This window comes from Genypterus blacodes, unplaced genomic scaffold, assembly GCF_046128005.1.
Source record: "Genypterus blacodes isolate CSIRO-AG114 ecotype Tasmania unplaced genomic scaffold, CSIRO-AGI_Gbla_v1 ptg000032l_1, whole genome shotgun sequence".
NCBI classification, from domain to species: domain Eukaryota; kingdom Metazoa; phylum Chordata; class Actinopteri; order Ophidiiformes; family Ophidiidae; genus Genypterus; species Genypterus blacodes.
In genome coordinates, this window is record NW_027466845.1 from 389,838 (window position 1) to 409,267 (window position 19,430).

Below are 19,430 nucleotides of genomic sequence, written 5' to 3' on the forward strand. Positions count from 1 at the left end.
GGCCATTTAGCAAACGCTTTTATACAATGCGACTTCCAATAAGTGCGTTCAACATAGGACCCATCATGCATTGCTCTCATGTCACGTGAAAACCTTGCACTGAGTCGTAACCGAGTGGTCACTGTGTTTAGGTTTCAAAGTAAAAGCTGAGAAAGCTCCACCATCCCAAACTCTTCATCATAAAATCACGTCAGTCAGTGTGAATGGAAGTGCTGCGTCTGCTCCTTCCTGTAACAGGTGACAGGTGAAAGGTCACGAGGTCAGATGTGCTCCTTACTGTGTAAAGCAGGCCCAGCATTCTTCTCTCATGAGCCAGGTTCTTGCAGCAGCAGCAGGCAGCAGAATGATCTCAGCCTCTTTGTGTTCTTTGGCTCTTCTGTTGTTGTTGTACATTGTTAGACTAAACACTTAAAGCTTGATGTCCTAACGCCCCGAATAATGTCAAACTAAGATTAGTTCCATTCTGAAGCAGGATGACATGTAACTGTATCCTTCCTCTATTAAAGGACGACTGTATTGAAAAACATAATGTAAAGAAATCTGTATCCACCTCTGATCTCAGGTTTCATTAAACTGACAGACATGAAGCTTCCTTTGAGCAGCAGACAGAGATCCTTCACTCACTTCACTCCTTCCTTCCTCCTCTCAGCACGAGTAAACATCTTAATACTATATTTAAATGTGTAAACCAACCCCCCGCTCTGTTTCCAGAGTGTTCCACTGGATCGGCCGGCACATTCAGCACACGCAGGCCCATTCAGCTGTGAAAGGCTCTCATTGTGGCCGGGCCATTGTAAAGCTGCTCCTGTAAGCCGATAGCAGAGCGTCTCCTGAGAGCAGCCAGGTCCTTCCTCTTCTGGCTGATGTCAGCCCCTGTGAGGGCTCCTCCCCTCCACCTGATCTGCCTTATAAACCATACTTGTGTGAAGTCAAAGCAACAGATGATCACACACTCACAGATGAACGTGGTCGTGAAGTTAACCTAACGTTAGTTTGTCTCTGGCTGAGTCTCCTTTTCGCTGATCCCCGTCCTGCTGTGACACACATTCAGCAGAAGAAGCCGAGGAAGACGCTTCAGCATGTCTGCGGGGTTGGAGTTGATAGGGATCGCCGTGTGCATCCTGGGATGGATTTTAGCCATCGTGGCGTGCGCCATGCCCATGTGGCGGGTGACGGCCTTCATCGGCACCAGCATTGTGACGGCTCAGATCATCTGGGAGGGCCTGTGGATGACCTGTGTGGTCCAGAGCACGGGCCAGATGCAGTGTAAGGTCTACGACTCCATGCTGGCTCTGTCCCAGGACCTCCAGGCCGCCCGCGCCCTCACCGTCATCTCCATCCTGATCGCCATACTGGCCGTGCTCATCGCCATCGCTGGGGCCAAGTGCACCAACTGCATCGAGGACGAGGCGTCCAAAGCCAAGGTGATGATCATCTCCGGGGTCTTCTTCATCGTAGCCGGGGTCATGCAGCTGGTTCCCGTCTCCTGGACGGCCAACACCATCATCAGGGATTTCTATAACCCGCTGCTGACCGACGCTCAGAGGAGGGAGCTGGGCGCCGGCCTCTACATCGGCTGGGCGGCCGCCGGCCTCCTGGTTCTGGGCGGCGGGCTCCTCTGCTGCTCCTGCCCGCCGCGCGAGACAAGGTACAACCCGTCACGAATGGCTTACTCTGCTCCACGGTCGGCGGGAGGCCCGGGGGTGGAGAGGAAAGACTACGTATGAGAGAGCATCAGAGAGAAGACAGACAATGACTTCAGAACCTGTTCTCCACTCGACACTGAGGGACGGAGAGGAGACTCCGCGATGAAGGACGTGTGGGATTGAGCCTCTGAAGCTACGGACGGCTGACGGACTGACACAGCAGCAGAGATCATTTTATCCTGTTTGTAAAAGAAGTTAAGTTCAATGTACAACAATGGATTTAATGGATTTGATGATTATTTTGTAACAATGTTTACCAGCAAACACATTTTTTTTAACTTTAAATTTTATGTACAACTACTTTCTTAACAATGCACTGCCATGTTAATGTGGGCAGAATGGATCATTGCTACATTTTAAGATTTTACACCTGCATTTGTTGTAAATACAGTAAAGAGGCACCGTGATCACCGAGAGCAGAGGAGACAGAGGAGACAGAGGAGACAGAGGAGACAGAGGAGACAGAGGGGCTTAGAGCGCAGAGGGGTGAGGGGTGGGGGGATGCTGGGTGGGGCCAGGGTGAGGGCCGTGTGGGAGGTGGGGGTGGGGTTGGCGTGGCACCTGGGCTCAGCCACGACAGGATATGTGTCTGCGTCTCCAGCAGTTGTTGTTTTTTAATAAACATGGCTATTTTTTAAGATCCTGTCTGTGTCTCTTCTCATCTCCAACATAAATCCTCAGTTACAGCTGCCCGGGTCGAGTCAGGGCAGTTTCAATGTACCGTCCTTGTTCAGAGGTCTTAGACAGTAACTGCACCATGATGATGATGATGACGATGATGATGATGATGATGATGATGATGATGCCAGCTGTCCTTCATCATCGTCACTGTGACTCATACAGAATGTCTCACACCGTCTCTCCTGCATCTCCGCTTGCATGTGGTGACACACACACACACACACACACGCGCACGCACACACACACACACACGTGCCTCCTGATCTCCCTGACACGCTTCACATCCCCTCTGACCTCATCACTTCCCTCACTGTCTTTACAAATGAAATAATATGAGGGAACCTTTGTAAAACAACACGGATATTCAATACCGCCGGATACGCTTACCACTTACTGGCAACAGGCACACGCACACACACACACACACACGCCACCAGCAATTAGACAGAGGATCGGTTACCAGGAGGAGGTGAGAAGTGTGAGCCCAGAGGAGAGCAGAGGAGCATAGAGGAAGTCAGAGGAGCATAGAGGACCTCAGAGGAGCATAGGAGGTCAGAGGAGCCCAGAGGAGCCAGAGGAGCATAGAGGAGCATAGAGGAAGTCAGAGGAGCCCAGACGAGCCCAGAGGAGGTCAGAGGAGCATAGAGGATCAGGCAGGCATCCGCTTAGCCCAATGTTCCATGATTTATTTGTTTTCTTGCTCTTTTCCCTTTTGGAAGCTGCACTGTGCTGAAACACTCCTTCCCTGCTGCCTGCCACATATTTACACAGTTACACACACACACACACACACACGCTAGGTGGGTTCAACCAAAGTTCCACCACACTCCCACTGGTGCCCACTGAGCAGCACGACTCCGGCACCATCACCAGTGCCTTGCACAAGAGCGCCGCGTAGGGTTCCTGCTCTCCACTTCAGCTTGGGCTCCTGGTGGAATGTCTCCCGTCCTCCAGTCCACTCGTTAACTTATCTATTCAAGACTTTACTCATTCTCATCTAGAGTCCTTTGACTGAACATTACACAAGCAGTAACACATTCACATCGTTTTCTCCTCAGACATCCATCAGCTTCATCAGAGCCCAACGTTACATCTTCAAAACACAAACAGATTCAATCACAATCATATTAAACTGACATCCTCACATCTGACAAGCTGCCAGTCAGCGTCACGTTTCCCTCCAGAGACTGAAACCATTCATTGATTGGTTGTTGATTGTATTGATCTATAAACCAGGTACACAAAGTTTCCATGATTGACGTGAGTGACGGTAGCTTTCCAGTCCAGCTTCTCTCACACACACACACACACACACACACACACACACACACACACACACACACACACACACACACACACACACACACACACACACACACACACACACACACACACACACACACACACACACACACACACACACACACACACACACACACACACACACGTCTCATTGTGCTGTACAAAAGGCAGGGGCATGAAACATTGATGGAGTCCCGATGGTAAATATGGGGGAGGTTTCATGGCGCTGGATCGACTTACGGCTCATATTGCTGTCACTCTAACGGGGGCTAAGGGACGGCTTGACATCTGTTAGTGAGCAGATTAACTACAGATTAGATCTCATCTGAACTCTAGCGAGCGTTTGTGTTTCCTAGAAGTTTGTTTGTAAACTCTCTGATGGAATCAAACATCTGATTATATTTACTGCAGAAACTCAACTCCACAGTTTCCTGGAGAGTTGTTGTGCCTGAACTTGAGGCAGACTGAGCTGATGAAGAGTGTCAGCAGCCGGCGGTGGAGTCAGACGCTGGGCTGATGCTGATCTGCACCGTGATTTCAGAGCAGAACCGCCGCGGCTTAGCTGCTCCTGGAGTCTTTAAGTTTTAATTACAGACCGGCTGCTGAATAATGAAACCCAGAGGCCGAGGCTGCGTTTAGCGGTTAGACGCCACTTCTTCACAACAATGAACTCAAATCTCTTTCAGCTCATCTGATTCTTCTCCTGTTGCCCCCTGGTGTGTGAGCGGTCAGAGTGTGAGCAGATCAGTCAGCACATCCATCTAAAATAAGAGTCTGATGATTTGTTTTTTTAGTTTGATGCTTCTTTCCTTCGCTCGCTCTCACAGCTCACTGTCGCCGTGCCAACACCTGAACCTAAACATCTATTAACCTCCATAACTGCAGAAACAAACAGAGGAGGAATGACAGACGGGATCAAACACCAGGAGGAGTTTGTTACCAACTAAAGCACAAGAATCACAAAAACCTCCAGAAGGATCAAAACAAGTTCAGGTGTAAAGTTCCAGAATATTAACAAAACTGTGACTCAGACTCAACCGCAAACCCCCCTGAGGAGTCGCAGAGACTCTGCTCAGGCTCAGCAGCACGCACACACACACACACACACACGTGTTCCCTCAGCAGCCCGCAGGCTCACACTCATCATGGCTGAGCTAATCATTGATCAACGCCATTGTCCATGAAGTGAAGGAGCCACTGGCCTGCAGGAGGTTTAACGCTCCGCAGACCACAAGCTCATTTACAGCAACAATGTATACACACACACACACACACACACACACACACACCAGAGCGGAACTGAGCGTATCTGAAACATTTAGTGTCTGTGTTTGTCTGAGGCCTCAACAAACCCCAGCCAGTGAGCCAGATAGTCTGTGCTGCTACTTCCTGATCTCCAGTGGATGAACGCTCGCCATGAACGTTCCTCTGACATGGAGACAGATGTGAACGGTTTCCATAATTGCTGCAAAACAAAACCAAAGGCCAAATTCATTGATAACATCTAGGAATGTTTGAATGAACAGACGATGGTTCTGATGAGTTCTGATGAGGCTGAGACAGGAATGTTTATTTTCTAAGCAGTTGGTCAGAACATCCAGGTTCTGAAGCAAACCGCACATTCTGAAAAGCAAAAAGCTCCCGAGGCTGAAATGAAACAGAATCTTATCAAATACCTGAAACTGTCTCTCTCTCTCTCTCTCTTTCTCTCTCTCTCTGGTCAAACACTGGTCACGTGACCGATACTGGAGAATGTGAAGGGCAGAGAGGTTGGCTGAGTACCTGGAGTCAGTCAGACAGACAGAGTGCCTTCCTTTATCCTCCCTCCCCCCCTCTCTCCCCCCTCCTCCCCTCCCCAACAACAACACAGGCCTCACTGTGTCCGCTCAGTGGGAACTGAACTAACACGCCGTCTTACCTGTGACGCAAAGAAATCTAAACCACAACAGAGCCGCAAAGAATTCAGAATGCTGAATGACAGAAACTCAAATATCTACAAGTCAGCAACATTTACTGACTTACAGGGAGTTTTAACGGAAAACAAGCCACCGTCCTCAAGACTGGACATTCTTTCTCCTCCTGGAATGACTGTCCCACACACACACACACACACACACACACACCTGAAGTCCTTCTCTCTTCATCACTCCACCCACTCATGTTTGTCCTCAGCTCCGTGTCTTTCACTTTGTGTTCCAGTTCTTCTACCTTACAACATGTTCCCGTTATAACACTTCATGTTTCAGCAAAAAAAAAAACACACCTGTCGTCATGGTAACATGGCTCGGAGGTTGATGAGTGTCGAAAGCAGCATTTCTCTCTTTATGAGTCAACAAATGGCCCCACATATATACAGTATGACTCATGTGAATGTGAGGATCGTTCAGTCAAACCAAACCCCCCCCCCAGTTGTCAAAGTGATGTAGTGGCTGAGGATGATCCGGATCAATCACAGGATTACATCATATGAAGTCTTGTTTCACAGCTGTTGGCCGTGTTCTTCCTCCGGTCTCGTTATTTACTGGAGGTGATGTAGAGGAGTGAAGGTACGAATAGTTTCATATCAACACAGAGGAGGCAGAATCGCCCTCACATTCATCACTGGAGCCGTCGTAAACAATCCTGCACCAAACCCCTAAGGTAGGGAGGGAGGGAGGGAGGGAGGGAGGGAGGGAGGGCAGCTGGGCGCGTTGCTACACAGCATGTTTGCTCTGAACCCAAAGACTATTCACCAGGGTCAGGCTGTACTGGTAAAATCCCTGTGTGTGTGTGCGTGTGTGTGGTTGGTAGTGAGTATTAGGTCACCGATGGAGCAAATATGAGCCAATCCACCTGCTGATAAGGCTCCAGTTTAGAGGAAAGAGTGTGTTCCTCCCTACATTCCTGAAGAGTGTCTAGCAGAGACATGGGATGCTGTAGCACTAGCGCGCACACACACACACACACACACACACACACACACACACACACACACACACACACACACACACACACACACACACACACACACACACACACACACACACACACACACACACACACACACACACACACACACACACACACACACACACACACCTGATGAAATGCTAATAGACACACATCCCATAATAAGCCAGATAGGGACCCATACAGGTGGGGGCGATCAATACCTTCATCCATTAATTAACCCTTTCTGTAACAGCAGCATTATATTGATTCTTCAGACTTATAAAGCTCAGATTCATGTTGCTTCTTTTTGATCCACATTTATTTTCCATCTACAGAGATAAACAACAGTTAGAAAGAAAAGAAAAGTTTAGACTTTAATCAAAGTTAGTGTGATCTTCCACAGGTCATTTTAGATAATTTCTACCCAATTTAACAAACAAACAAAGAAGAAGCCAGTGAGATGAATCCACGTTAAAGCTCTTGGACCAAAAACAAAACGTTCTGCTGCCCCCTGCTGGACATGTGAGGAAGTCTGTGGAACAAACGCCAAATAGTGAAGTCAGTCTGATAAAAGTGGTGTAAAATGAACTTAGGGAGTCGTGTGCTGGACTTTTCTGTATGATAACGACGTTACACGCGTGATCTGACAGATTCAAGTGAAAAGTGAAAGTGTCCAGGTGAAGCTGGAGTCAGAATTCATCTGCAGACGCCTGAGAGGCTTCATTTCATTACAACAACACAGAAAACACTGCAATCAATCCGTCCACAAAAAGCTGTGAGGAGGGGGTCGCGTGTGTGTGTGTGTGTGTGTGTGTGTGTGTGGGTAAAAACCTTTTAAAAAACAAAACATTCCTTCATCGTACCAAACTAATCCTTAACTGTGCAAACTCACACTGATTTCATTCAACTATGATTGACAAGTAAGAGAAACTATGGATCATCTGCAAATCTACACGTCTGCCACAAAGTCTGCCACAGCCGGGGCGTGTGTGTGTGTGTGTGTGTGTGTGTGTGTGTGTGTGTGTGTGTGTGTGTGTGTGTGTGTGTGTGTGTGTGTGTGTGTGTGTGTGTGTGTGTGTGTGTGTGTGTGTGTGTGAGAGAGTGTCTGTGTGAGTGTGTGTGAGACAGTGCATGTGTGTGAGTGTGTGTTCAGCCCGGCCTCACAGCGCCACGTTACTCAGTGGAGTGTATAAGAAGGCGGCGTTGTCCTCTTCGTAGATGATGGCCACGGTCTCGCAGGCCTCCGACACGCCGCCGCTGGTCTGTATGTAAGCCTGAGGAAGAGGAGGACAGAACCTTCATCAGTCCCACAACACACACAGGACGATTCAACACATCTATACATTTACATACAGGATCAGAAATTTGATCACTTTTTCAGCTTTGAGTGTGTGTGTTTGTGTACGGTGTGTGTATACGGTGTGTGTGTGTGTGTGTGCAGGTCCTCACCCTCTCCAGCAGCTGCAGCCGCTCCTCGTTGAGCAGGTTGTTCTGTCTCAGCTGGCTCACCGTGTTCTCCAGGCCCAGGAGCTTCTCCAGGTGCCGCCTGTGTCTCTGCTGCAGCACCTTCACCTTCTTCTGCAGCTCCGACACGATGGCCTCCAGCTGCTCCTTGCTCAGGCTGTTCTTGTGGTAGCTGCAGGGCGGGAGAGACGTCGGGGAGGAGGGGAAGAAATACCGTGAGGAGCTGAGGCGCACGTGAGGAAGGACGTGAGCTCGTAAAGGAGGAGGAGCTACTGAGAGACGACAACGACCTGGAACGATCCGGGTTCTTTCCTTCCCTTTATTCTCATGAAAGCAGCAGTTTGGACGTTAAAGACAAACCTTACCAGTGTTCCTCCAGCTGCTGCTCCAGCTGCTCCCCGTCCTCCTCCTCCAGCTCGCCGTCGTCTCCTTCCACGTTGTCGGCGTCCAGTCTTTCCACGGTGAGCACCAGGGAGGCGGGGGAGGGCGGCAGGTGTTTGGAGACGATGGGGACGGTGGAGGTGATGGGCGTGGCGCTCAGGGCGGAGGACAGCACCGTGTCCGGGGAGAAGGCGAACCGCGGCGAGGGCTCGGTGGGGAGAACGTCGGGGACGGTCTTGAAGTAGGCGATGACTTGGGTTCGGCGCTGGCCGAGCTCCTCGGCGCCGCACGGCAGGTCCTGGACATGCAGAGACGCCACGGCCGCCTCCGTGTGAGACAGCGGCGACTCGTTCATCAGCAGCCCGCTGCCGTGAGACAAGAAGGCGGCGGTGAGCTCGTTCACCAGCTCATCCTGGCCTTCAGACATCACCACCACCTCCGTGTTCTCGCCGCCGTCAAGGCCGCTGACGTCATGGAACACAGCCAGGGGGAAAGAGTCTTCGCCGTCCGGTCCGTCCACAGACGACGCCATGCTGGCGTCTTCCTGGAGGGAAGCGGCCGGTTCTCCAGCGTGGCTCAGGTCCATCAGCACCGCCTCTCCCTGCTGCGACGCGTCCACGGTGATCTCATACAGGTGAACTGTGTGTAACGTGTTCTCCACCTCAACGCCGTCAACCGCCGCCGTCCCATCACCCGATGTCTCCAAGCTTTGATCGTCTCGAAGCCGTTTGCATTCATCCTCACTGTGATCGGCTGCTCTCCGTTTCTGAAATGACACGTTTACAGTCACAACACTTAACATGTTTCAGAGCTTGAGAGCTTCCTGGTCCCTCTCTGGTCTGGGTCCCGGTCTTTACCTCTGCTCCCTGGAAGACTGTGGGCACGGCGTCGCTCTCCAGGTACCGGATCCCCCAGCGCACCTTGAAGCAGGAGGGCGTAAAGTGTTCGTGGCAGATGTACTGATGCCGAGACGGGACCCAGCTCTCTCTCCCCATGTTCCTGAGCCACAGCTGCAGCCGGGCGGGGTCGCTCAGAGGGAACCTGACACACAGAGGGGGAGAGGGTCAGACTCATTTACACGTTAAAGGCTACAAGACAAACAGAAACCACAACGTGCTGAGTTTCTATTTTCTTTAAAGGGAAACAGACGATCCCCCGAAGGCAGGATTTACATTTCCAATCCTCTGTCTTCTTATCTGGTCTCCACCTCAGACCAGCAAGCTGATAAACTAGAGACCTGGGGATCAATCAATCCTGATCCTCACACAGGCACAACATTCTGATTTAGTTTCACTCTCCCTGTGTGCACACTGAGTGAAAACAGGGCGTGTTAAAGTGCCTTCATCAAGCTCTTATGGTCCGAGCCGTGCAGTAAGCTGCAGATTGTAACGCAAAGCAGCTGGACAAACGGTCCTGAGCCTCTAAGTCGCCCCAGCAGGGTGAACACACACACACACACACACACACACACACACACACACACACACACACACACACACACACACACACACACACACACACACACACACACACACACACACACACACACACACCAGCAGCATGAGCAGGTTAGTGTGTTAGTGAGGGAAGCTGGAGGATCAAATCAATCCACCCCCAGAGCTTCCAGGGCAGATGACGACCTGTGGAGTTTCTCTACTTCCTGTAGACATTAGAACATGTCTGCAACTTCAACACATGCCCTAATTTAAAACATAAACAAATGAAGCAAAGCAACAAAGTCTAATATGTAAAGGCTCAGTTCAGCCTTGTAACAGAACAAGAGGTCATGTGCCTGTGACCTTTGTGCTGCTGGACTCCTGGCCTCCATGTTTGCTACTGGAACGTCTGCAGACATCTGTTTCCAATGACAACACTAGACACTGAGGTCGGTAGATTCTGACCTGCCTTGTATCTCTGAGTAAGCCAGTGAACGCACCACCGGCAAGGCATCTCTGCCTCTGGCACATGAGAGTTCAGACCATGCACAGATAGAATAAACAGCGTTCTGTCTGATCAACCAATACAACATTTAAAATACAATTAATACAATACAGAGCTGAATTAAAACATATTTGATGCAGCACAAACAAAAGGTGAAACACACACGCATATTTTTGCAGGATCATTGCGTTACGTTGATTGATTGCACAGGTGAGCCTCACAAACCGGCTGCTTAATCGCTGGAGGAACAATGTGTGTTTGAGTGAATCATCAGAGAGTGAATCGGACGGAGGACGCGACGACCGACACGACTCACTCACGATCTAACTGGGTCAAAGGTTAAGAACACACCTACAGACAAGGAAAATCACAAAATACACAGCGAATTATTTACAAATCAAAACATACGAGCAGTGATTGCAGTGAGCGACGGAGGCGGAGGTCGAGTGAAGCGCAGTAGAACTGAGTCAACACATAAACCAGTTGAACAGGTGACGGAAGCTGAAAGTTACGCTACAAACGCGCCATTCAAGTGCTGCGTTCAGGGGCAGAAAGTGTCCTCGCTTACTTGTAGAAGCTTCTCCGGTCTCCGCCGGTGCCGGAGTCGTTCCTGCAGTTCGGTACCGAGCAGTACTTCGGCATGTTGGACCGCCGACGCTGTTGTCGCCGCTGTTGTCGCCGCTGTCGCCTTCACGTCCAACTCGTCGCTTCACAACAAGGTGAAACGTGCTGACTGTTGTCAACGGCAGGCGCGCCGGTGACGCAGCGACCAGCTGTTTAGGTGCGTGACGTCAAACACACGCGCCTGAAAGCCCACGTGCTTGGACGTGCAGTGTATCTATGTTCAGTTTGTTGTCATATTAAATTAAGTGTTTCCTGTTCCACATTCATTTGAATTTGGTTCATCACGGGTTGTCAAACTTTGTGGTGTGACAACCAAAGTTGTACTTGTGGTACTGCCTGGTTGGATATTTGACATTTTATTTTTTTTATTGTCATAGTTTCCAAAATATTACCAAGTTCATTTATATTGTCTTTTATATTGCAGTATGCCTTCTTCAGCTTATTTTGGATTTTTCACAATTTATTTTGTGTATTATGATTTGGTTCCGTTATCTTCTGTTTTGATTGAAGTCACAAAACCAAGACAAATCAGTGTTAAGGGAGCAATTACACCAAATAACTTTTAACCTTTAGGATCCTCACTTTTGTGAAGGAGTGAATGTTTGACTTTGTGTGTATTCTGTGGCTGTTTACAGAGCAAATGGAGCTGTAGTAACTTTGTGAGACTCACACTAGATCAATCAACACACAGCAGAAATAATGACACCAGCTGGTTTCTAAAATCACTGAACTTAATTTTTTTTATTCAATAATTTTCTCCAAACATTACACGGAATCTTATAATGATACAGTATATATACATACACATCAGTGTATTTATCTAAAAAGGTTGAGGGCCGATGAACGATGCAGCTGTGCGCTTCAAGATGTGATTGCTTCTTGGACATTTGTGTGTAGAGGAAGAGGCGGCCGGGGGGTTGAGTGGACGTATGTGGAGCTGGACAGGAAACTTAAGTGCCGTTGGGGTGCCGTCTCACACCAGAGTGCGTCAGGAGGTCAGGGTTCGCCGGAGCTGCCGGGCGGAGAGATGACAACATGGGCAGCGGCGGCGGTGGCGCCTTCTTCAACAGGAAGTGGTGCCGCAGTGCAGAATGAACACGAGCAGCTATGGGACTGAAGCAGGTAAATAAACATCTAACGGCAGACATCACCTTTCCAGAGAGGACCAGAGTCAATCCATCAATGCCACACCAATCAATACTGCGTCTGTGCAATGGGATCACGCTCGGTGTTTTGTTCCTAATAAATAAAAGCGCCTGTCACACTGTAGGATGCTTAAAGTAACACTGACACACACACCGCTCCGTGTACGCACACCAGCAGCACGCCGCAGCAACGCACAAGTCACAAGTGGCCCCGTGTAAAAACTGAACAATCAATGCCATCCCTGATCTTTGGTTCATGATCCCACCTGCTGAATACAAATTAAAAACCAAGCAGCTCCACATCTGCAATCTAAAGTGAGTTTGCTTCAACCAGTGATGAAAATACGTTTTTTGTTTTCCTGTTGTAACCGATACGTGACTCAACGTGGCCGGCGGCGGCGGCGGCGGGCTGGGCTGGATTAAGCGATCTCTTCCCTCCTGATCTACACTGTGCGGTTTGTGCGTACACCTAGTGGAGCTTTGTGGAGGAGAGGGATCCCTTAGGCTAAGCATGAAGGAGAGCGTGTCCGAGCACTGGAGGGAGTGAGGCGGCCGGGGTGCTTCAAGGTCAGATGGAGGCCGTCGGTGTCACAGACGAGTGGGGCCGTTACATCATCCCCAGCTGCATTAGCGTGTTAGCATACGCCATGGGTTTGACATTCGGATGAGGCTGTGAAGAAAAGAAGACGCAAAACAAACATTAGGTTACTATCAAACACGTCTTATAAACGCTTTGTTGTTGTTTTCCCCAATCTTTTTTAAACAAAAGCCATTATTTCCGAAGAAGTTTGAATAGTTGGATGAGAACAGAACTGTTTCAAACCCCGTCTTTCCATTAGATGTCGCTGTGAGAACATGGTGGTTGAGAAATGGATCTACAAGCAGAATCAGAATACTGACCACAGCAGTGAACTGGTGAAATTCTGGCTTGAGGTCAGATCCCCTGAGGTGGATGTACGCTCCTTTGTTCCCCATCTGATCACTAGGGGGAGACAGAGAGCAACATGTCAGCTTGATGACAGAGTCTTCCTCAGAGACGCTCCTCTCTCTCGTGTTTCTTTCTTTACGTACCAGTAGTTGGGTGCTGAGAACACGGTGATGCACTTCCCTGAGTGTGTGACCTCGTAGCCTTCACCTTTGACCTCGTGACTGCGCACGATGAAGTCCAGCTTGTTCTGTTCCAGGAAGCGCTCGGTCACGTCCGGGCCGAACTGACAGCTCACTCCCCGCTTACTGACCGACCGGCCGACCTGCACAGGGAGAGAACACGGGACTGAGCATCGGCACACACACACACGCAGAACAAGATGTGACGCAAGACGTAGGGGGGGCGGAGACTGACCTGAGGCTGAGGATCGGACCACAGGAGGTCACACATGGGACCTGTGAGGGGAAAGAGGAGGAAGGTGTTGAGATGCAGCGGTGTTTCCTCTCTGCAGACGGGCTGTGAGAGCTGGATTCATTCATGTGTAACAGTGTGTGTGTGTGTGTGTGTGTGTGTGTGTGTGTGTGTGTGTGTGTGTGTGTGTGTGTGTGTGTGTGTGTGTGAGCGTACCGGAGTCTGGAGGCTGTCTGTTCCTCTCGATCTTCCTTAGGTCATCTAACGTAACTCCATCTTCACTGAACAGCCCTCCGTGCATCACCTGACACAGAGGAACACACACATGTATTAGAACACCTGCACTGTGGCATCAAGAGTTAAACACTCTTCATCTTATGAAGTGTTTCTATAGTTTTTACCTGTGTTATTCTTTAGTTGTGTTTTAAATAATCCATCTGTGTGTGTGTGTGTGTGTGTGTGATCTATAAAGGTGTAGAGACTTTTATAATTGTTCCATCTCTGCCCTCAGCCCGTTTGTGGATGTAGTTTAGTCTCCAGTGGGATCAGAAGTGCTGTGTTTCCACTTTTCCAAGAGTTTAAACCTGGACCTGTGTGAGAGCTCAACCTGGTGCCGGTGTCAGACGGGCCGGACGCTCACCAGTACTTTGCTGTTGATGCATTGTGCGAGCGGCAGCCACTGGAAGACCTCGCTGAACAGCTGGAACATCTGCCCCGTGTACTTGGCTTTGACCTCCCCTTCAAACCCGTACATCTGGTTCATGTTGTCCGTCTCGTGGTTTCCTGCAGGCCAGAGTCGTGATCACAAAGGTAGAGTTCTTACTTTAGCAACAAAATGGATGCAACATGGAAACTATTGAATCTAAATAAGCAAATGACAGGTTTGAGCTCTGAACTTTGATAGTGAGCGTGTGTGTTAAGTGTGACACGCTAACCAGACATGCAGATACATACAAATGCACACACACACACACTCATGCACACACACACACACACACACACAGCGAGTGCTCTCACCCCTAAGCAAGTGGAAGCAGTCAGGGTAGAGCAGCTTGAAGCCAAAGAGGGTGAGAATGACCTCGAGAGAGAAAGAGCCGCGGTCCACAAAGTCGCCGTTGAACAGCTGGAGGTGAGGTTAAGCATCATGACGCATAGAGAGTCTGAGAGCGTGACGCTTGTGTGACGCTTCCTGTCGCTCTGAAGACGCAGGCGTGCTACACGGTGAGAGGAATGGCGGCGCAGGGACACAACATTCAACAAGCCTGATGTGACTGATTAAGAGGAAGAAAGGATACATAAGGGTTGGACTCTGAGGGGAGGCCGTTCAGCTTGAAGATGTTGAGGAGATCGTAGAACTGTCCGTGTGTGTCGCCACAGATGGTTATCTTTTCTGTCTGTGGCAGAGAGAAAGAGAAACAACAACAACAACAACAACAACATGTTACTTTGAGTCAGGAAGAAGCAGAAACACTGAAGCATCGTTTCCTCTTCTGCTCTCACCTCTTTTAGTGTGATCTCAACCAGACTGGGCAGTTTGGATAGAAGATCTTTGACTTGGATCAGAATCTGGAACAACAGAAGAACACAGTTGAGCCACAGGTCACAGCTGGTGTGTGTGTGAGTCGTGGCTTCCTGTTGTGCGTTCACACGTTTACCTGATAACCACACTTCCTGTGCAGCTTCTTCTGGTCTTTGAACCAATCTATCATGTCCGTCATGAACGCCAGTGTGACCTTCCCGTCTTCCATTTTGGGGCCTACGTAGTCGTCTTCGATCGCTGGAAGTGAACATCAAACAATCATGATCAGGTCAGACTTTGGCTCATATTAGTTCTGGTTATATACTTCATTAATCATTCATAACCTAGCCACACTCACTCATGTTCTCTATGTCCAGCGAGTCGACCACAGACTTCTTGGCCTCATCGCTGGCGATGGCTCTCTCAAAGGCTTTCTGTTTGACGATCTTGTTGCACTCCTGATACTTCATCCTTGCGTCCTTGTCATTTGGTCGAACCCTCACTACCTGAAGTACAACATAGGAGTGAAACACGTGTGAATTATTCCCTAATGACTGCAGCAGAACAGAGAACAGAGAGGAGCATCAGACTACAGGACAGAGAGTGTGTGTGCTGTGTGGGAGCTGAGCCTCGTCCACACTGTGCTGGGGTTCACATGTGTAATATCTATAAATGCATATGACTCCAACACGTATGCCTTCATTAGCATCCAGCCCAGTGTTGTGTTGCCATGGTGTTTGGCCGGGTTTTGGAGCTCGGTGTATTTGTCGCTCATTACGGCGGCACCGACAACAATAGAGGGTTAAATGAGAGCTGGTCTGAGTTCCTGCAGACACGATCTAATTGGCATCATGACGGGATTAAAGGATAATCCCCCTTTAGAGCGCTGAAGCTAAATTAAGGTCCTAACTCAAGGTGACAGGCGACAGATGGAGCAGCAGGACGACACCCAGGGAACAGAAAACACACCGGTTTAGGAACTGAGATTTACGACTCGACGCACGTGTGTGTGTGTGTGTGACCTGCGCACGCACACTCTGTCATTGTGAGCCACCTGGAGAGTGTGTACAGCAGGATGACGTCACTAAGATGGTGACCTGCAGTTCCTCAGGCAGCAGGCAGGGGGAGCTGTGACCTTTCTTCTTTCTCTCCATCCTCACTGTGTTTGCATGAATGATTTATCAATGTCAGCCGCATGGTTAATCATTATTCAGCTGAAGCTCTGATGTGTGTTTTAAAAGATAACTGTGTTCAAATTAAATGTTTTTATGAGATTTAAGTGTTTGGTGTTTAGATGTAAACAATACTGTTATTCTTTTAAAACCTTCTGGCACTGAAACGGAACAAATATGATGAAACATGTACGAGTGTGTTTAAGCTCCTAATATGGTCGTGCTTTCAATACTCAAGTGTGAAAACGAGTGTGAAACCAAGAAAAGACTCAATAAAAAACAAAGCGGAACAAGTGTCAGAATAGAGACGAGCGGCTCTTCATCAGGAACATTTACAGCTTCACACTTCATTTCTTTGTTTGCACTTTTCAAATTTAATTTGCCTATAATTTGCCAGTTTCCTGTCATTGTGGAAAGCACAGAGATGAACAACGTGCCATCACTTCACCAGGACTAAAGGCAGGAACAGAGAAAGTGTCAGGATGATTCACTTCGCTCTGTGCCGTCTCTTACCGTCTCATAGTCCTTCAGCGCAGCCTTGAACTTGCCCAGGGCCATGTTGGAGGTGGCCCGGCGGTAGTAGCCCTTGATGTAGTTCTTGTCTATCTCCAGGGCCTTGGTGGCGTCTGCCAGCGCGTAGCCGTAGCATTCTGTACGCAAGTACGCCAGGCTGCGGTTGCTGAAGTAGATGGCGTTGGATGGATTCACCTCCAGGGCCTCCGTGTAGAACTTGATGGCGTTCTCATAGTCTTTCTCTGAAAAGCAAAGGTTGGGTTAATGAGGTCCATGGTGCGTTTGTGGCTCCATAAAACAATCAGAAAAGGTGCTTTACTACAAATATGTGAGAAAACTATGACCTGACTTATCTGTCAACCAATCAACGGGTGAGTCAAGCATGGAAACTTGAAACATTAAGTAGTAATTCACTTTCTAGAAGCTTCTCAGACGTGAAGATACTTTAAAAGGACCTTTAATAGCTCACATTCAAACATTATTAGTCTAAATAAGTCGCTCAATCTATTCTGTTGTGTTCTGTATGAATATTGGTCTTCCTGCACTGTGGTTGATCCTGTCTCATGGTGATGACACAGCAGATATGAGACACACAGGTGAAGGCTCAGGGTTCATTTACTGACACACAGGCTTTAAGAAGGAAAGACTGTCTCTGTGACAAACACGGCTGCCGGATGTTATCATGACTGTTTGGAAACACATTATCTCAGCTACACACACACACTAAGCTTAAGTACTTTAAGGTAATAGACCTTTCTTGTCCACTGTACTAAAAAATGTACTTAATAAAAAGGTCACCATGGTTCCCTCTGCGGCTCTGTGTAACCTGATGCAGCTCTGGATGCTCTGGATGCTCGGCAGACTGAGATTCATTGATGCCATTCGCATTCCTACTGCATGGAAAACCAGCGTTTCCTACCATCTGGACTGTTACCACGGCAGCAACCTCAATATCAAGATCATTCTCTATAAAGCACTTCTGGCTTGGGTGCTATCTTCTTTATACATACACACACATTCATACTTCAACTCCAAAACAAACAGTAATAATCAAGTTTTAGACTGAATGAAAATGGAGGCTCATATTTGCATTTTCCATCAGATACAAAACAAACCCAAGAAGTCCTTTTCACAATCAAAACTGGAAGCAAACAGTTACATGAGGGCAGATGATGACATCATCAAGATGCAATTCCTCAGCATGACTATAATCACATATGGAACCTTCTCCTGCCTCTTCTGTCCAACTCAACAACTTCAGCATGTATCAGGTCACTCCAAATCAGGGATGACATCACTATAATGTTTATTTAACATCTTACAGAGCGCCACCTTGAGGTGTAAAGATGGTCTGTGTATGGAATCACATGTTCAGCTAAAAACGATGGATGAACCTCTTTGTGATTCTGCTTGTAAATATTGACCTTAAGTGACCTTTAAGAGGGAGAATCAGGCCTTATGATCATATCATCATGTCTGACATTTAAAGCTGCAGACTAACAGAATAGTTTGAATGATCTGACTTTGCTTAAATTGACACATTAGAGGAACACCCGCTAGGAAAAACTCAAACTTTGGTTGAACTGTTTCCTCAGCACAGATCCTCCCAGTGTAGAGGGAAAATACATTTATAAATAGAGTTCACACAGAACGCAGCTTTAATGGAGGCGGGGGAAAAACTAAATATGCTAAGTTAACTGTTTATTTTTTTTTAGGCTTATGCTTCGATGGACAACATGAATGATTGACTTTAAAACTAATAAAAATATAAGGGGTAAATATATAATATATAAGATATAACCTTTACATGCTAAAGACTCGGACCCGATGCTCTTATGGACGTGTTTGAACGTTATGAGCCATTATTTACTCATAAACATGTGATAATGGAGATGATGATGTGAGACTGGGAGCTCAGGCTGCTTATCACACAGACATTCTCCTAATGGAGGCAGACATGCTACTTTCATTCACTATACTCGCTTTAAACGCGCAGGGAAGAGAGACCGAACACAAACAGAAATGAGCCGCGGGTCCCGGCAGCCTGTGAGCCGGGGAGAGTGACACATGAGGCTGAACAAGAGCGCGGGGAGCCTCGGGACACGCGTGACAGCGTGGGTCCACTCTGCACTGCTAGCTCGAGCAGCTAACGCGGCTAACCTGCGCGTCCATTCATCACGTTAGAATGAATGAGTTAACACTTAGCATGCTCTCTTAGCAGGGTTAGCTTAGCTCGACGGAAGCCACCGGCTCTGCCTGAGGCGCGTAGCGGCGGCGTTACACCGCTGCGGTCCTTGTTAGTAACATCCTCCGTGCGTCCCGCAGCACAGAGACAAAGTGCGGCCATGTCAAGCCTCCAGCGTTACCTTTAAAGTACATATTCGCCTTCTCCTTGAGTAGCTCTGCATTTCTGTCTTCCTCCGCCATCTTCTTCTCTTTACCGTATTCCGATACGTGCGCCATTGGCTGAAACGTCGCAAAGGTCGCAAAGTGTTTTTTTTTGCTTTTTTTACAGTGTCGCGTTCGTCATCTAAAGTCATTTTCTTCAAAGTAAAATGTTGTTCTATCAATCTATCGATCTACGTTTCTTTTTTTCGGCATGCGTTTTATTTGATAAACAGTTAATAAAAGTAATTATACTATGATACAATGTGATCAATGGTGTTTTTATCGATTAACAAACAGATTCGTTGCTTCAGTATTTATAAATCG

General features: G+C 48.2%; 3 protein-coding genes across 3 annotated transcripts; 1 reads left to right on the forward strand and 2 right to left on the reverse strand.

The window, feature by feature from the left end:
• The first annotated feature begins 948 nt into the window (after window positions 1-948).
• On the forward strand, window positions 949-2,182 carry LOC142995450 (claudin-3-like). The gene has a single exon (XM_076146516.1). It carries the CDS (start codon window positions 1,080-1,082, stop codon window positions 1,725-1,727), a length of 648 nt encoding a protein of 215 aa, XP_076002631.1. The 5' UTR covers window positions 949-1,079; the 3' UTR covers window positions 1,728-2,182.
• A 5,448-nt stretch (window positions 2,183-7,630) lies between these two features.
• On the reverse strand, window positions 7,631-11,153 carry LOC142995507 (THAP domain-containing protein 5-like). The gene is made up of 5 exons (XM_076146609.1): window positions 10,975-11,153; window positions 9,323-9,506; window positions 8,450-9,231; window positions 8,070-8,256; window positions 7,631-7,894 (listed from the first exon to the last, which is right to left on the reverse strand). Exons 1-5 carry the CDS (start codon window positions 11,046-11,048, stop codon window positions 7,781-7,783), a joined length of 1,341 nt encoding a protein of 446 aa, XP_076002724.1. The 5' UTR covers window positions 11,049-11,153; the 3' UTR covers window positions 7,631-7,780.
• Window positions 11,154-11,743: 590 nt separating this feature from the next.
• ppp5c (protein phosphatase 5, catalytic subunit) lies at window positions 11,744-19,201 on the reverse strand. Its single transcript, XM_076146475.1, has 13 exons — window positions 19,085-19,201; window positions 16,719-16,960; window positions 15,392-15,539; window positions 15,170-15,291; window positions 15,015-15,080; window positions 14,810-14,908; window positions 14,532-14,637; window positions 14,155-14,297; window positions 13,731-13,818; window positions 13,518-13,558; window positions 13,247-13,425; window positions 13,076-13,157; window positions 11,744-12,845 (listed from the first exon to the last, which is right to left on the reverse strand). The coding sequence occupies exons 1-13, from the start codon at window positions 19,179-19,181 to the stop codon at window positions 12,783-12,785; spliced, it is 1,476 nt and encodes a 491-aa protein (XP_076002590.1). The 5' UTR covers window positions 19,182-19,201; the 3' UTR covers window positions 11,744-12,782.
• Between the last annotated feature and the right edge of the window lie 229 nt (window positions 19,202-19,430).

Coding starts and splice junctions, on each gene's coding strand:
- LOC142995450 (XM_076146516.1), top strand. CDS start 1,080: ATGTCTGCGGGGTTGGAGTTGATAGGGATCGCCGTGTGCATCCTGGGA.
- LOC142995507 (XM_076146609.1), bottom strand. CDS start 11,048: ATGCCGAAGTACTGCTCGGTACCGAACTGCAGGAACGACTCCGGCACC. Junction 9,232..9,322: donor CAGTCTTCCAGGGAGCAGAG/GTAAAGACCGGG, acceptor GTGTCATTTCAG/AAACGGAGAGCAGCCGATCA. Junction 7,895..8,069: donor GGCTGCAGCTGCTGGAGAGG/GTGAGGACCTGC, acceptor CCTCTTCCTCAG/GCTTACATACAGACCAGCGG.
- ppp5c (XM_076146475.1), bottom strand. CDS start 19,181: ATGGCGCACGTATCGGAATACGGTAAAGAGAAGAAGATGGCGGAGGAA. Junction 14,909..15,014: donor TTGAGATCACACTAAAAGAG/GTGAGAGCAGAA, acceptor TCTCTGCCACAG/ACAGAAAAGATAACCATCTG. Junction 14,638..14,809: donor CCTCAGAGTCCAACCCTTAT/GTATCCTTTCTT, acceptor CCTCACCTCCAG/CTGTTCAACGGCGACTTTGT.